The following is a 15,762-nucleotide window of genomic DNA, read 5'->3' as shown; positions in this document are numbered from 1 at the left end:
GAATAGCTCAATAGCCATGTACCTATGACCATGTAAGATGATGCCAAGTGAAATGAACTCCAAGACATGGACACAAGAGGTTTTTCTTTGTTGTACTATGTTCTTTAATGTACTATGTGATCTCGTTTCTTTTGTATGTTCTTCCCCCTATGGTATATCCCTGTTGTCATTGTATTTGATTTTGGTATCCTGGTATTGTATATATGTTTATCTGAATTAGGGAAGGGAAGGGGAACAACAGAATGGTGAGACAAAGGACAAGGGTGAACCAATGCAACAGCGATACTCACAAGACTATGTTGGAAACGATCTGTACAACTTGGGGGATTGGAGGGGAGGGAAAGTAGAAGAAAAATGAGGCAAGGAGTAAGAAGTTTGACAAGAAATGTATTTATGACCCTACTTATGTAACTGTAACCCCTCTGTACATCACCTTGACAATAGAAAAGAGTTGAAAAAAAAGAAATAAATTCTTTCATTGAAAAATCTGGGATTACAGTTATAGTAACTATTATAACAAATAAGTCATAATAATCATATTAGTTTGTTTCACATAAGTACAACTATATTTTTTTCACCAGGGGGCATATTTTACCAGTTTTAATTTTCAGAAAAAGACAAAAACAAAAACTGATATTAGTCCTTATATTATAAAGAAGTCAGGGACCGTCTCTCATCTGTCTCTCTTTTTCAGTGTAACTTTCCCTGCATGCGTGATGGAAGCTATTTTTGTGTGCCAGGTCTCATTTCTGACAAGGCCACATTGTGCACACATAGACTTGCAAAGTACCAGTAAGATGTTTCAGGTTGGGCAGTTCCATCTAACCACACAGCCAGGTGCCCAACATGGAACTGTGGGGGAGTATGGTTTGGGGAGTTTGTAGAGCAAATCAGAGCGTGCTTCATAATCTGACTTCAGTTGCACACTTTCTATATCATGGGATTAGCAGTACAGAAGTCTATGACAAGATTGCAGAGCAAACTCTAGACCAGGAGTTAGAGATGGATAGTCATTGGATACTCCCATCACCCATCCAAGGAATTTGGGGACATGCCACTTTCTATTGTTAGCTCTCAGTTTTTCTCGACTAAAGTGAAAGTGTCAAATGAGTGTTCTATCAGTTTGAGAATCATTTTGTAAATCTCAAAGGAACAACAGAGGAATCCCCGTGGTCTCCTCTGCCGTTGCCACGCCTCCTGACGTGCCATTTATTTCCTCGGCAACGGCTCTGTTAGTGTCCAATTCTTTAGCAGCTGCTTTAGGCAGAAGGTTCCAGGGCTTTGTTGACTTAGCAGACTGCTAGTTAAATTCTTTTCCTCTACATTTTTTTTTGAGTTGGTTTGAAAAGTTTTTTTTTCTTTCTCAGTATCTCACAGTGAATCTTCTCACAATATATTATGAAGCATCAACACAAAGGTGTGAAAGTTTACAAAACACACACAAAAATGTAAATGACACTATATGGACATTTTGTCCCACGTTAAACCTCATTTATGAGTGGCCCTTGTTTGAGTTATCACACAACTACCACACAGGCTGCTGATATAATGTGATGAAAGAACCCAGCTAAGCCAGGTGTTGGTGACTCACACCTCTAATCCAGCTACTGTGGAAGCTGATATCTTAGGCTTGTGGTTCAAAGTCAGCCTGCGAGGGAAATTCTATAAGATGCTTATATGCAATTAACCAGCAAAAAGCTAGAAGTGGAGCTGTGACTCAAGAGGTAGCATACTAGCCTTCAGTGAAAAAGATAAGGGAGGCTCTGAGTTCAAGCCCTGTTATTCGAACACATGAAAAGGAGTCTACCTGGGAGTAAAGTTTTGAGCTACACCTCCAGAGATAGACATGTGACTCCCTAGTCTCTAGTGTCCTTACCTGTACAAAGAGGAGTTTGGGCTTTTGTTGTGGGTTGAATTGTGTGCTAATACCCAAACTCATATGCTGAATCACTAAGTCTCAGAGTGGCCCTGTAATGTACTATGGGTTCCTGAAAGGGGAAATTTGGACAGGCATTTGTGAAGGCAAGCCAGAACAGATAGATCCTTCCGTTACAGTGGCCAGAAGGAGCTAAGTTTGCAAATGCCTTTATCTCAAACTTGAGTCTCCACAACTGGGTAGAAGCATTTAACTGGTGTTCTCTTACCAAACTTGTGGAACTTTGTTACTGCAGTCCAAGCAAACTAACACAATTTCATCAATGGTTCCTGATCATTTTATTTCTTTTGACATCTTGTTAGCAATGTTTAGTTAAATATCAATAATTAAATTGCAATATTTATTCCATATTTACAATATATAAGGGTCTTTATAGACATTTGTTCTACTTGATTATTCCCTAGTGTGCATCCCATGACTTAGAAGATTCAGATTCAGTCTACTACAAATATTGTAGTTTTGGCTTTTAGTAATCCTTTGTGTATTTTCTCATGAAATAACCAGGACCATCTCATCAATATGGTTTAATTAGTGCCCCCAAATAAACAGTGATGTCTTAAGTAGATGTAGATATATCAAGTAAACACATTTAGTTTGTTCAGTTTGTTACAAAAATATTGAAAATTAGCTGGGCGCCTGTGGCTCACACCTGTAATCCTAGCCACTCAGGAGGCTGAGATCTGAGGACCATGGTTTGAAGCCAGCCCAGGCAAGAAAGTCTGTGAGACTCTTAATCCCAATTAACCATCAGAAAACTGTGGCTCATGTGGTAGAGCTCTTGCCTTGAGCTGAAGAGCTCAGGGACAGCACCCAGGCTCAGAGTTCAAGCCCCATGACTGACCAAAAAAAAAAAAAAATGAAACTTGTTCTCAGAACCTGTGTTACCAGTTTTTGAATCAGTTGGGGTATAAGAACATATGATGATTATCTATAGAAGTATGTTCACAAAGTTTTCCTATAAAGGGCCATATGGTGAATACTTTAGGCTTTGTACACCATACTGTTTCTGTCACAGGTATTACAGTTGAACACATTACAGATGAGTACGGGTGGGTGGGGTTAGATCACATTTATTTATGCTGAAATTTGTAGTTCTTAATTTTTGCATGCTGTGAGAGGGCACTTTTGACTTTTCCCAGCTATTTAAGAGTGGAAAGAAGATTCTTAGTTCCAGGGCCTCAAGTCAAGCCTCAAGTTCTTACCTCATAGCAGGTGCTTCTTTACACACTTATGGATGTTGTTGAGGCCTAGAGAAGGATTATAAAGTTTTAACTAAAACTCGGCCTCTGGCTGCTCATGCTGCTACTGTGCTCTAACTCTCTAAGTGCTGTTTTGGTCGTGATTTCAGATGTGTCCTCTGTATTCCTATGATGCAGAAAATAGATGTGTGGTCAGCGTCCCTTTCCAGGCTGTGACCATGTAAGGGCTGGCTTCTTACTAGCAGCCAGCGGCAACCTAATTTTGTCAAGCTTGACCCGGGCTTTACACACCCTGTTTTATACCTCTCGGGTTGCGTGTGCCTAGTGGCCCATCTGTCCTTACTATTTGAGGCCCTGCTGTCTCATTGGCGGCTTTCGGAGCAGCTGCAAAGTATGTTTCTAACTTTAAGTGGAAGTTGGGGTCACCAGCTAGCTGCCTGGAACAGTCAGTGTCAGCAAGGGTTGTTTCTGAGGGCAGTTCCCTAGTTTTGGCGGAGCAGACCAGGTAAGTGTTAAACGAAGTCCTCCCAGCTTACCGCCATCGCAGGCGGGCACTAATTAATGAAGCGTTTGCTCAAGGACTGGTGGAATAATGTGTATTGCTTTTTTATGTTGTTGTCCTCGGAAACTGTTCAGTTGCCTAGCACCAGAGCCTTCTCTGTCAGGTCGCCCGTCCTCGCAGCTCCACGGCTACGATCGCCTCGCTCCCGCGGCTCGGCCAAGGGCGACTGCGACCCACACAAGCAGTGATCGTTCGCGCTCAGGGGGCGGTCACGTCGCCGCCTGTCCGGGACGGCTATGCTGCGCGGAAAATCTCGGCTCAATGTGGAGTGGCTGGGCTACTCACCCGGCCTGCTCCTAGAGCCCAAGCCGCTTCCCGTAGGCCGCGCTCAACGCACCTTCCGTGGGTAAGTCACGTGATTAGTCGCGTTGCGTCTGCGCCTGCCGTCGCCTAAATCTTGCGTCACTGCGCTGCGCCGCGCCCGCGCACTTCAGTCCGCTGCTCAGAAGGCCTGGAAAGTTCCGGCACAGCGGGTCTCCAGCCTGCAACTTGCTTGCTTTTAAAGTACGCTTGATCCCAGTTCGCTGGCCAGAGTGTCTCGCAGCGGCACAGCGACAGCATGGATCGTCTTGACAAAGCGGCGCTGAATGCACTGCAGCCACCTGAATTCAGGTAGCCGCAGCGGGGTCCGTTCTGCCAGGCGGGCGGTCCTAACCAGCAGTGGGGTCCCAGCACAGCCGGGTAGTCAGAGGGATGTAGACTTGGGCCGGCTGGCAAGTTGGAGTTTACAGCGTCTGCACTCCTGCTCCGACTCCAGTTTTTCCGTTGGGGAGTAGGAAGTTGGGGTCATGGGAGACAGGTCAGCAGGCTTACTTCTGCTGCTGTCTGTGCACTTCCTCTCGCTCTTGTCTGTGTGAAAAATCTTTCCAGTCCTTTCCCTGCACTCACGTTCATCTCTCTGAGGACAGAACTCAGGCTTCTTTCTCCTCCTGGGACCTGCGCCATCCACTTTAACACATTATTTGTTTCTGTGACAGGAGTACAGATTGGCTCTGGTATGAGGCTGTTTCTTTTAGGGGAGGGTCAGCAAAATGGAAACTGGTGGCTGAATGGGAGTTTTAAGAAAGAACACATGTTTCTAACCAATCATCCTGGCTACCAGTCTTTGAGATCTATTGTGTCAGGTGCAGTGAAGGCACTTATGCACGCGATGTACTTTCCTATTATGAAAAGGATAACCTGGGCTCAAGTAAATTGCCCCACAGAATTAGAGCACATTATTTACTGTTGAAGCTGGCGTTTGGCGAACTCCACTGATTCCAAGGCCTGTGATAAATGGAGTCAAGGTGGTCTAAACACTACAAGAAATTAGCCAGTTTTTGAAAATTTGTACACTGAACTTTGACTTTATACAATCCTACACCACATAATGATGTTATGGTCAATCAAATCATTGATAGTAGTCTACCAGGATTATATTGTCTAGTAACATTTAAGCTTTCTTAGTACGTTTTCTGTTTCCAAAATGACATAGTTGTATAACAATTCATTTCTTGGAGTCTAGCCTTGTTTTGGTATATGACTGAACTTCATCCTAAATTACCACCATACCTAAAAGAAACTAATCTTTTTTTCGAGTTTCATTTTTTTTTCCTAGTGAAGATTGAATCTCCACGCTTCTACATACTAGACGAGGATTCTGCCACTGAGCTACACTTCTAGCCCAGTTAAAATTTTTTTTTGGGAGGGGGGGTCTGGTCATGGGGCCTGAACTCTGGGCCTGGGCGCTGTCCCTCAGCTCTTCAGCGCAAGGCTAGCGCTCTACCACTTGAGCCACAGCGCCACTTCCGGCTTTTTTCTTTTTGCATATGTGGTGCTGAGGAATCGAACCCAGGGCCTCATGTATGCAAGGCAAGCGCTCTACCACTGAGCTACCTTCCCAGCCTCTAGCCCAGGTAAAATTTTAAAATTCAATGTAAAGATAGTTATTAGAAGAAATTGAATTTATGCCATAAGTTATTACGTATATTCTATTTGGAGTATGTAGTGACTAGAAGCAAGACCGGATAATACACATTTGTAACTCAGGCCAGATAACAATCAGTCAACCCTTATTTTCTCTGGTAATGACTGACTCTAATTTTTTTTTTTTTGTAGATTCACAAGTGCTTATCCTCATTACTCATTATGGTCACAATATATTCTTGAAATTTATGAGTAGAGCTCAGTTTAACAGAACTTGTGTTTATTGAATAGCAGTAATATAAGTAGCAACCAGACTGAGGTATGGTAAAAGATGAGCCATTGCTGTACGTGAAGAAAATGTTAGGACTGGAAATGGCACTGTAGCTGAAGTGTTAGAGTGCTTGCCTTGAGCTGATGACTCAGGGACATCACTCACGCCCAGAGTTCAAGCCTCACAACCGACAAAAAGAAAATGTTAGGACTTATTTATTGTAGCACTAATTATTTAAATTCTGACATATAACAGAGCATGTAATTTTAAAATATGCTATATGTTCTGATAATTTATGTCATTGGATAGGACATATTTGGAGAAATGTGTTAAGTGATGTGTCTTTGTGCAAACATAATTGAATATACTTATACAAATAAATCTAGGGAATACATATATCCTATTGTAAACTAGATTTTATGGTGTCTGTCTGCTTTTGTGGTATTTCTTTTTTGATGATTACTTTTGGTTTAATATAAAAATGACAACATGGGAAGTTTACGCACGAGTGTTCATTATATAATTTGGTGCACAGACTGGATTTACATCTTCATTTCTAAATTTATTTGTTATAGTCACTTATGTGTAAATATAAACTACTATTTTTACTTTATTCAGGGTTTGCAATTTATATTAAAGGGAAGTATGTAAGAATCGTCCCTAACACATTGGAAAACATAACTTTTATTTTTAGGAATATATAAAAGGTAATAACCTGGAGCCCATAATTTGTATTTGAGTATTAGCTCTTTTTCCTAAGAATTTAGATGCATTATATCTTTAAAATAACCTTTAATAATCTTCTTAACCTTTTCTTTCTTCATGCATTTTTATTGTTAGCATGCAGGTGATATACAGAGGGGTTACAGTTACTTAAGTCGAGTAAAACAGTGTGTTCCTTCTTGCACAATGTCGCTCCTTCCCTTGCTTTCTCCCAGTTTTTCTCGCCTGACCCTCCCCCAGGAGTTGTATAGCTCATTTTCAGCATAGTGATTTTTCCTGCTGAATTAGTTCATGCTTGTCCCACAATTTCTGTGCCCCTCCTTATTCTGACAAAGATAGATCATGAATAAATAAGACTAAAAGAAGAGAAAAACAGCAACCAAGAAAAAACTCTTCTTATTCTCATTTTCTGGATTCATTTAGATACATGCTATTTTATATGATCACATGCATACAGATATTGTGCTTCTGTGCTCTTTTTTCCTAAGAATAGCCTCCTTTGGCCTCACTGTGTGTAAATGCCCGGAGACTTGTATAATTTATCACGTCCCAGTGTGTTTTTCTTTGCCATCTAATATTTTTACTTGTAGATTTATAGGCACATTATAACTATGACCAATAAGTTTTTAGGAGAAACACGTAGATCTCTGAGTATAGAAATTTAATATGAAAAACATAAAAACAATTATACTATTAATCATTCTCCAATATTCACTGAATGATGCATTTATGTCATTCTTACATACAGATTATTTTGCATTTTTTGAATAAAAGTGCTTCTAATAAATTCTTGAATAAAAAGAGAAAAATAATTACCATTTCTAGTGGTGATGTGGCTCAAGTTGAACAGCATCAACTTTGAGCAAAAAAATTCGAAGGGAAGTTTGTAAGACTCAAAGTACAAACACATACCAATTTTTGTTTTTTAGTGTAGTTTTATGATAATATTGTAACTAAAAGTGTGTGACTTTACTATTTCAATATTGCTTTGGTGATTTGAAAGTTTTGGTGGTTTTATGTCAATTTTGGCATCAGGGTTGCCCTATTGATTGGAAATCATATTCAGTGTCACGGTAGATTGTGCATTAGGGAGGGGAGGGGCAATATTACTCCACCCTCCCCCCTCCAAAAAAAAAAAGCTGGAAGGGGAGCTGTGCCACAGTTTAATTCAGGCTAGCATTAAGCAAAAGAAACTCAAGAGATGGCGCCTACGTCCCGAGTTCAAACCCCAGACCGGCCAAAAAGAACGGGAAAATGTTGCTGTGTTAGGGTATATTTTCTACCCAGGATTGCAAATTTTGTGAGACTGGGTTAGAAGTCAATTCTATACATGTGGTCAGTCACATGGTACGTGGATTGGGCTACAACCGCTGCTCTTAGTCTATGATGCAGGGGACGGCAGTGGGAAGGCACGGGGGGTGGGGGTGGGGAGGAGGTATTGGGCTTTCTATGAAGAAATGGACTGAGTTTTCGTGAGTTGGAATTTCCACATTACCTTGTCAGAGGATAATTGTAATGTGGGAAGTCACAATCACGATGACTTGTTTCCTAGCATCTCTGAACACTAGCTGATTGGGAGGTGAGGCGAGGTGGGGCGGGGCCAGGGTGAGCCGCCATATTTGCCGCAGAGGAGCGCAGTGGGAGTTCGCCGTCCTGGATTTGTATTTATGCTGGGCACAGGGTGCTTCCAATGTGAGAAGGTGCAGTTTCTTCTGGAATGGAGTACATTTGGTTGCTGGCTGGTAGGGACCTGCTGGGGGTGCAGCCGGACAGGACTCCCATGGGGAGGGAGGGATGGCATTTGTCGCCAAAACAGACTGGATCAGAGATGTTTTCAGTCAGGAGTTCGGTACATACAATATTGGATCCACTATCGGAGCCATTATTCTTCCACTTGGACCATGATGCCTCATTTGCTGATGCATGGGCACGGCTTTAGTGGCAGACGGCTGTTGGCTGCGCCAAGTTCCAGCTTGGACTTTGTATTTTGGGGATCTGATTCTCTCTCTGGTTACTATGCCTGGGCTGGGCATTCTGGATACTGGACTTGAATACCTAGTGAGTTGGAATGAGAATTTCCTTTGATTTTTGGATGTGAAAGGACCACATTGGAATTGAATTGCACTCTGTTAAAGGTGGGTACTTTTCTGCTCATAGCTAAGGTTGATCTTCAGACACCTTGCCTGTGATAGCTCTTCGGTTGCACTGTGTTTTGTAAATCTCTGCTCTCTGTTCATTGTGTTAAGGAAATTCAGGAATAATTGGATGAAATTTTTGATTATTTTATGTTTTATTTTAGAAATGAAGGTTCCTTAGCTTCGACTTTGAAGACACTGTTATTTTTCACAGCTTTAATGATTACTGTTCCAATTGGGCTCTATTTTACAACAAAATCATATATATTTGAAGGTAATGTTTAAAACAATTCCCCCCTTTCTTAATTTTCAATTTTTTATGATTTTTTAACCTTTAAATGTGGTGTTACTGTTTTGTATTTCGATTTGTTTTTAATGAATGCGCATTCTAAGCTTTTGTAATTATTTCTATTGGGCATTTATTTACGGTTGCTTATAGAAGATCTTAGACATGTTTTCCTATCCCATTGAGAATAACGATTGGCCAGAGATGGGAGGAAGAATTTAAGAGAATAGATTTTCGGTGTCAGATACTGGAAGGGAAAGAAAAGGAATTCTCCTTTTAAAGATCAAAGCTCTTCCACACAGTTTTAAATTAAGATTTAAAATGATATTTTAGTATATAATCCATGTGCAGAAGGCTTATGCTTGTAATCTTAGTTACTTTGAAGGCTGAGATCTGAGAATCAAGGTTCGAAGCCAGTAATTGCAGGAAAGTCCCTGAGACTCCTATCTCCAAATAACCACGAAAAGCCCGAATTGAACTTTAACTCAAGTGGTAGAGCTCTAGCCTAGAGTACAAAAATCCTAAGAGGCAGTACTTAGGCCCTGAGATCAAGCCTACTCCTGATACATGGACATGCATCAATACGATTATTTTGCCATCTACAATAATTTCAGTTAAATAAACACGTACCTAGTAAGAATTAGGTATAATGAATATATCTAATGAGTTAGTATGCATTGTTCATTGTATGTCTGGGAATAAGATGAAAATTATTTTTTTCTCTTCATAGGTGCACTTGGAATGTCCAACAGAGACAGCTATTTTTATGCGGCAATTGTAGCGGTGGTGGCGGTTCATGTTGTGCTGGCACTCTTTGTGTATGTGGCCTGGAATGAAGGCTCACGTCAGTGGCGTGAAGGCAAACAGGATTAATGTGAACATTACTTTCTGCTAGTGATAAACGGATTTTTAAAAATATAGCAAATGCTTCTGGGGTATGGATAATGAATACATATTTATTTGAATAAATTGAAAAGTTCATAGTAAATTCAGTCATAAGGACATATTTGACAAGTATATATTTGGACCCATTTAATACAGTGGTTTGTATACTCAATTTTGACTTTATGAATCTCTCATTTGCAAATGTAAAATTAGTACATTAAAATTAAGTAAATTTGTTAAACAAGGCACCCATTTTTCTGGGAAGAATTTAATGATGCTAAAACAAAAATGTTTTTTAGCATTTTTATCTTTTGCTTCAATGTTCTACTGCTCTGGACATACTAAGCTGTGTATTGTGAAGCAAGTCTAAAGTTTAGTCTACACTGGAACACCTTCCCTGACATGAGGATAGAAGCTACTTGGATTTGTGGTTTTAATTTCCTATAGAAAGTTGCTTAAATTATGGGCACTCTACTTAGTCTCATCATCTTAGAGAAAGTTCACAGAAAGTGTAATCGCTAGCCAGTACAAAACTAGGCTAAGCCACAGCAAAAGACTTTGACTGTAGGATTTAGAGAACAAGATAGGAGCAGGGTGCCAACTTTGTGCTTTTCAGACCAACCTTTTGCTCCAATGTTGATTTGTGTTACATGGCTTCTGGAAATTCTTTTTTTAAATTGTTTCATTTTTTTCCTACTATTACTTAAAAAAATAAAGCATATATGACAGGCATTTACATTCTCAAGTGTTTGTTCAATTTTTTCTTTTTTTTTTGGTTATTTTTCTTTTTTTGTTGGTCATGGGGCTTGAACTCTGGACCTGAGATCTTCAGCTCAAGGTGAGCACTCTACCACTGGAGTCACAATGCCACTTCCTGTTTTCTAGTGGTTAATTAGAGATAAGAATCTCACAACCTTCCCTGCTCAGGTTGGCTTTGAACTTCTATCCTCAGATCTCAGCCTCCTGAGTAGTTAGGATTATAGGCGTGAGCCACTGGTGTCCAGCTCAATTGTTCATTTTTGTACAGTGACAATGTAAACAACAATGAAAATATTATCTAAGATGCATTGTTGAGATCTGGCCTATTGGTACTTTAAAAAATAATAACCTATCTGTAGTAATATATAGTTAGGTAATTCTTGAAGTCCTTTTCTATGAAATACACCTACTCTGATTTTACTATCCTTTTAATCTGTAGCCATTTGTGTGTAATAAAAAAGCCTACTGACCCCCCCCCCAATGTTTATTTCTCATTATGAAACCACAAGATGTTTCTGCATTCATGGTTAAAAATATCAAAATGCATATTTCACTAGGAATAAGCATTATTCAAAATGTTGCCACTTGGAGAAAACAACTTTTTTGATTTATAGTCTGTGTGCAGTTTTGAAAAATGTTTCTTAAATGTGAGATCTAGACCCTAAAAGTTTGGTTTAAGTTCAGAGTCTTAACAGTTTTATCTGATAAGATGTTTGCATTTTTTTAAGATGAGCAATTGTTTGTTCCTTGTCTTAAAAAGTACATTCTATCTAACCTCTCAAAATTCAAATGTCTAATTTCTTTCATCATAAAGAAATAACTTTTGAGGAGATAGACACATATAATCTAATTTAAACATTCTATATTATAGACATTTATCAAAATACTATATGACCCTAAGTACATATAGTTTTGGTGTCAGTTAAAAATAAAATAATATAAAATTCAAATTTTCTATTCAAATTTTCTGTTAGTAAAAACTCTAGCGTTTGCCATTATGAATTTACCCATTGTTAGTATTTTTTATGTTGTAGACCTGGACTAGAGGAATCAAAAGGAGGGAGAATGAAAGCCAACTACATGTTTGTGTTTAATTGTTAACAGAAATAACAAAATCACTGTGACTCTTCCAGGATAGTTTAAAATTCTTGATTAAGGTTACAAGTCTATAGTTTAAATGTCTTTTGGCAGGTACTCAAAATGTAAGCTCTTTCTCTTTGGTTAAGAGTACAATTTTAGTATAATGATGTTTAAATCTTGGTTGTGTGGTAGCTTTCTAAATGGTTCCCTCATTAGTTGGCCGTATTTAGGATTATCCACCTTATTTCATACAATATCAACAATTTTCCTATATTTTGAGCATGCTGTTTTGTAACATATAATGAATGTCAGTGCTGAATTCTTTTCTTGACTTCAGGTATTTGCTAAGTACATACTGATAATGGATAGTTTCCCTAAAAATAAGTAGGAATATATGCAAAACTATGGAACAACATTTAAACCTTAAAATGAGATGCTAAGGTTGATATTTAGAGTTGTTACAAAATAGCTTGTTTTGAAAGCATTTAGTTTTTCTTGGAGTTTTAACTGTTATGACATCATCTTGCTGCTGTTAACTGTGTTAAGTATTTGACAAATGGATTTGTTTTCCTAATGTCTCACTGGCTTCCTCTTGCACAATGTATATAGGTCATGATGTATAGCAGGGGAAAGTACAATTTTAAGGTACGTCTGTGTTCACTGCTGTTTGGAAACTAATGAAACATTAACCTCAATTAGAAAATATGACTTGAAATGTCAGTCTAAGCTACTGATTCAGCTCCTGTTACTAACCGTACCTTCATCACCTCATTTGTCCCCCATTATGGAACCCTTTTCCCCCACTATGCTGAAAAATGAGCACTCTGCGTGGAATACATCAGATGTCATTAGCTCATCAGATGAATACCATTTTAAATACAGTAGTAAAATTTGGGATTGGGTTATTGATAAAGAATTTGAAATACACTATTAAAGAAACCCTGGATTAAAATATCATAATGAAATCCATTATTTTGTACAATTAAAAGATACCTGGAAAAATACCCTGAAATCTCTACAGATTCCTAGGAATCCAACAGAAATATAATGATTGGAATGTTTTATTGGGAATATCATATTGCCTTTCGTCAAAAGAAGCAACTAGTCCTGTACTGGTGGCTCACGTCTGTAATCTTAGGTACTCAGGAGGATGAGATCTGAGGATTACAGTTTGAAGCCAGCCAAGGCAGAAAAATCTGTGAGACTTCTAATTAATCTGAAAAAGTAGTATAGCACTAGCCTTGAGCAGAAAAGCCAAGCAAGCGCTCAAAACCCTGGATTCAACCATTAGCACTGGCAGACACAAAAAAAGCAGCTGATTACCATGTTCATTTTGCATTTTTATACACATTTTATATATACAGCTGGGGTACCTAACAAGACCAGCAAGAATTAGTTAAGTTGGAAAATTGTTCCTAAAGGAAGATTAAAGCTGAAGGTACATATGACAAAAAAATCCTGTTTACAATGTATCTAGTCTGTATTTCCTGTCTGCAGAAAATTTTGTTTGTTGTTTAATTTATGCCCAAGTGAAGTAGACTGTTGTATCAGGCACAAAATTTGTCACTTGTCAGTAACAGGTTTTTTTTTGCTGTCAAGTGCTCTATGTCTTCCACCAGTGTCATGTGGAACTGTCAACAAATTTTTCTGTTTTTAATGTACTTTTTACAAGAGTTGTGTAGAATTACGCATTGATAATTGTATGTCTTTTTTTTTTTTACCTTTAGCAGGGGGGAAAGGGTCCCCTTAGAATGATTTTTAGTGGCACATTACCTTTTGCTAGCTTACTACTTTGTAGATTCCGTACAGTTGTCCAGTATTCCTACAGATCAGTTTCCTTACCTGTGTGCTGCCTACATGTACTTGAAATAAATTATTTGTGCTTCTTTTAAGATGTTCTAGAAGTCACATTCATCAGTTAGACAGACTATAGTCTTACTATTTCCTGTTCAGTGACATCTCACTGAACACAGATTATAGCAATAGCTAACAACATCTGCACAGCACCTTACAGTTTGCAGAGAAAGTTTGCACATTCTCATTTGAGTTTTGTATGGTGAACCTGTTCTGAGCTCTTCGTTAACATTGATGCTGAGAGTGTTAGAATCCTTAGGTCACTAGTTTCAGTGCCTATGCCGTAGTATTGCCTAGCAGGCCGACTAGAGGAATTAGGTCATGTGCTGCATCTCAAGCCTTGGATCATTATCACCAGGGGTGTGGGAGTTCTTAGTTACTCATGTCAGGTTGACTTGCATTAAGTGATGCTTTTCTAGTCCTTATCTGGATGGGTTTTGTAGTCATTATATCCTGGACTATAATTTGTACAAATTTGCCATCTGTTGTCATTAAAAGTGTCCATAGTACGACTTGGATGTGTCGTGGTTCAATTAATAATTTTATTAACATTGATTTTTTAAAAAATGTATTTGTTTGCCTGTCTCTCTGTTTATAACATGTACAGTATATACAGACCTTACCTTTTAAGTGTGTTTGTTTCTTTGTGTTATGCAGACTAGGTACAGAACTGTCAAGGAAAAGATAAGATTTGATACAGGGCATGTAGATCAGATATGCTTAAGGACTGACTCGGGGTCTGTGGGAGGCTTGTTACAGTTCACCTGAGATGGGCCTGTTGGAATTGATGTGGGAGAAAAAACAAAGCTAGTCCTATAGCCTCTGGTTTTGATTTTTGCTGGGGGGGGCAGTGCAAATAATCTTCCAATACTACTAAAGGAGTAAGGTTGACAAATACTTGTGGCTAATAAAGATGAAAAGAGCACATCCTTGGAGATGTCTGGCGTGGCCTGTGCCCTACATCCTGTTCCCTGGAACCGCCTGTTGGTGGTACTCTAGCTCCTTTCAGGGCTCCCGAGGATGCCAGCTAATTCTTTCTAATGAATATGTCTGATCAGAAGAGCAGGAAGGAGAGACAGTACAGGTAGGTCTTTGGGACTTATGTCTGATGGAGGATGGATTATAATTACTACCTGCTAAGAAAACTCACCAATGGCAAAATCCAGAGACCATGCTTGCAGAGCATAGCCAGCAGCTCTGCCATTTTGCACGTGGGCAAGAATTACAGCTGTAGTGGGGAGAAAGCTGTCATGGTGGCAGGCTATCCCACTTCCCTCAGCACAACCATCACTCAATCTGGTGTAGCAGACAGAATAATAACATGCACCACAAAAAATGGCCATGTCTAGGCTGGATGTGATCCTCACACCTAGCATCTCAACTGCTTAGGAGGAAAGGTTGGGAAGATTATGGTTTGAAGACAGCTCAGGTGAAAAGTTAATAAAATGCCATCTCAAACAAGCTGGGCATGGTAATATATGTCTATAATTTTTGTTCCACAGGAGGCTTAGAAGGGAGGATCCCAGTCCCAGGCCAGTTAGGGCAAAAATAGTTACACCCAATCACAAAAATAAGTAAAAAAGTTATGTGGTGGCATGCCTCAAATGGTAGTGTGACACTCTGAGTTCAAAGTCTTAAGTACTGCAATAAAACAACAACAACAACAACTGTAGTCTCTTCCCCAGAACCTGGCAGAGGAGTATTAAGATTTCAGTTGGCAGTATCCTGAATCTCAGGGGGACCAATGGATTTATCATAAGGTCCTTTGGGTAGGTGTAAAAAAAGTATGCAAAGATACATCCTCTTTATTTAATCGACATATATGCCTCTATATATGTATGGATAGATAGATTCTATCCATCAATCTATATATCTATCTCCAATCCTGGGGCTTGAACTCGGGGCCTGGGTGTTGTCCCTCAGCCTCTTTTTGTTCAAGGCTAGCTCTACCACTTGAGCCATGGCACTGCTTCCAGATTTTTCTCAGTAGGTTATTTGAGATAAGAGTCTAATGGACTTTCCTTCCCAGGTGGGCTTTGAACTGCTATCCTCAAATCAGCTTCTTGAGTAGCTAGGATTACAGGTGTGAGCCCAGTTTAGGAATATTATTTTATATGACAAAAGTGAATACTTATTACCATACATGGGAAAAGATGTAATTCAATGG

The 15,762-nt window shown here is 39.3% G+C and overlaps 1 protein-coding gene across 2 annotated transcripts; it reads left to right on the top strand.

Annotated features, from left to right (window-relative positions):
* Nucleotides 1–3,933: 3,933 nt before the first annotated feature.
* Vma21 (VMA21 vacuolar H+-ATPase homolog (S. cerevisiae)) lies at nucleotides 3,934–10,634 on the top strand. 2 transcript variants are annotated; one of them, XM_013025942.1, is made up of 3 exons: nucleotides 3,934–4,043; nucleotides 8,896–9,005; nucleotides 9,748–10,634. In XM_013025942.1, exons 1-3 carry the CDS (start codon nucleotides 3,934–3,936, stop codon nucleotides 9,888–9,890), a joined length of 363 nt encoding a protein of 120 aa, XP_012881396.1. In that variant the 3' UTR covers nucleotides 9,891–10,634. The 2 variants fall into 2 exon arrangements, with proteins under 2 accessions (XP_012881396.1, XP_012881397.1); XM_013025943.1 differs by lacking the exon at nucleotides 3,934–4,043 and adding an exon at nucleotides 4,114–4,309.
* Nucleotides 10,635–15,762: the final 5,128 nt, after the last annotated feature.

Source organism: Dipodomys ordii, unplaced genomic scaffold, assembly GCF_000151885.1.
Source record: "Dipodomys ordii isolate 6190 unplaced genomic scaffold, Dord_2.0 Scaffold89, whole genome shotgun sequence".
Taxonomy (NCBI): Eukaryota; Metazoa; Chordata; class Mammalia; order Rodentia; family Heteromyidae; genus Dipodomys; species Dipodomys ordii.
This window is presented reverse-complemented; position numbering and strand designations above follow the sequence as displayed.

Bases quoted from the DNA above. Each gene is read 5' to 3' on its own strand.
- Vma21 (XM_013025942.1), top strand. From the start codon at position 3,934: ATGCTGCGCGGAAAATCTCGGCTCAATGTGGAGTGGCTGGGCTACTCA. The intron at 4,044-8,895 runs GTAAGTCACGTG...GTTTTATTTTAG, and splicing joins GCTCAACGCACCTTCCGTGG to AAATGAAGGTTCCTTAGCTT. The intron at 9,006-9,747 runs GTAATGTTTAAA...TTCTCTTCATAG, and splicing joins AAAATCATATATATTTGAAG to GTGCACTTGGAATGTCCAAC.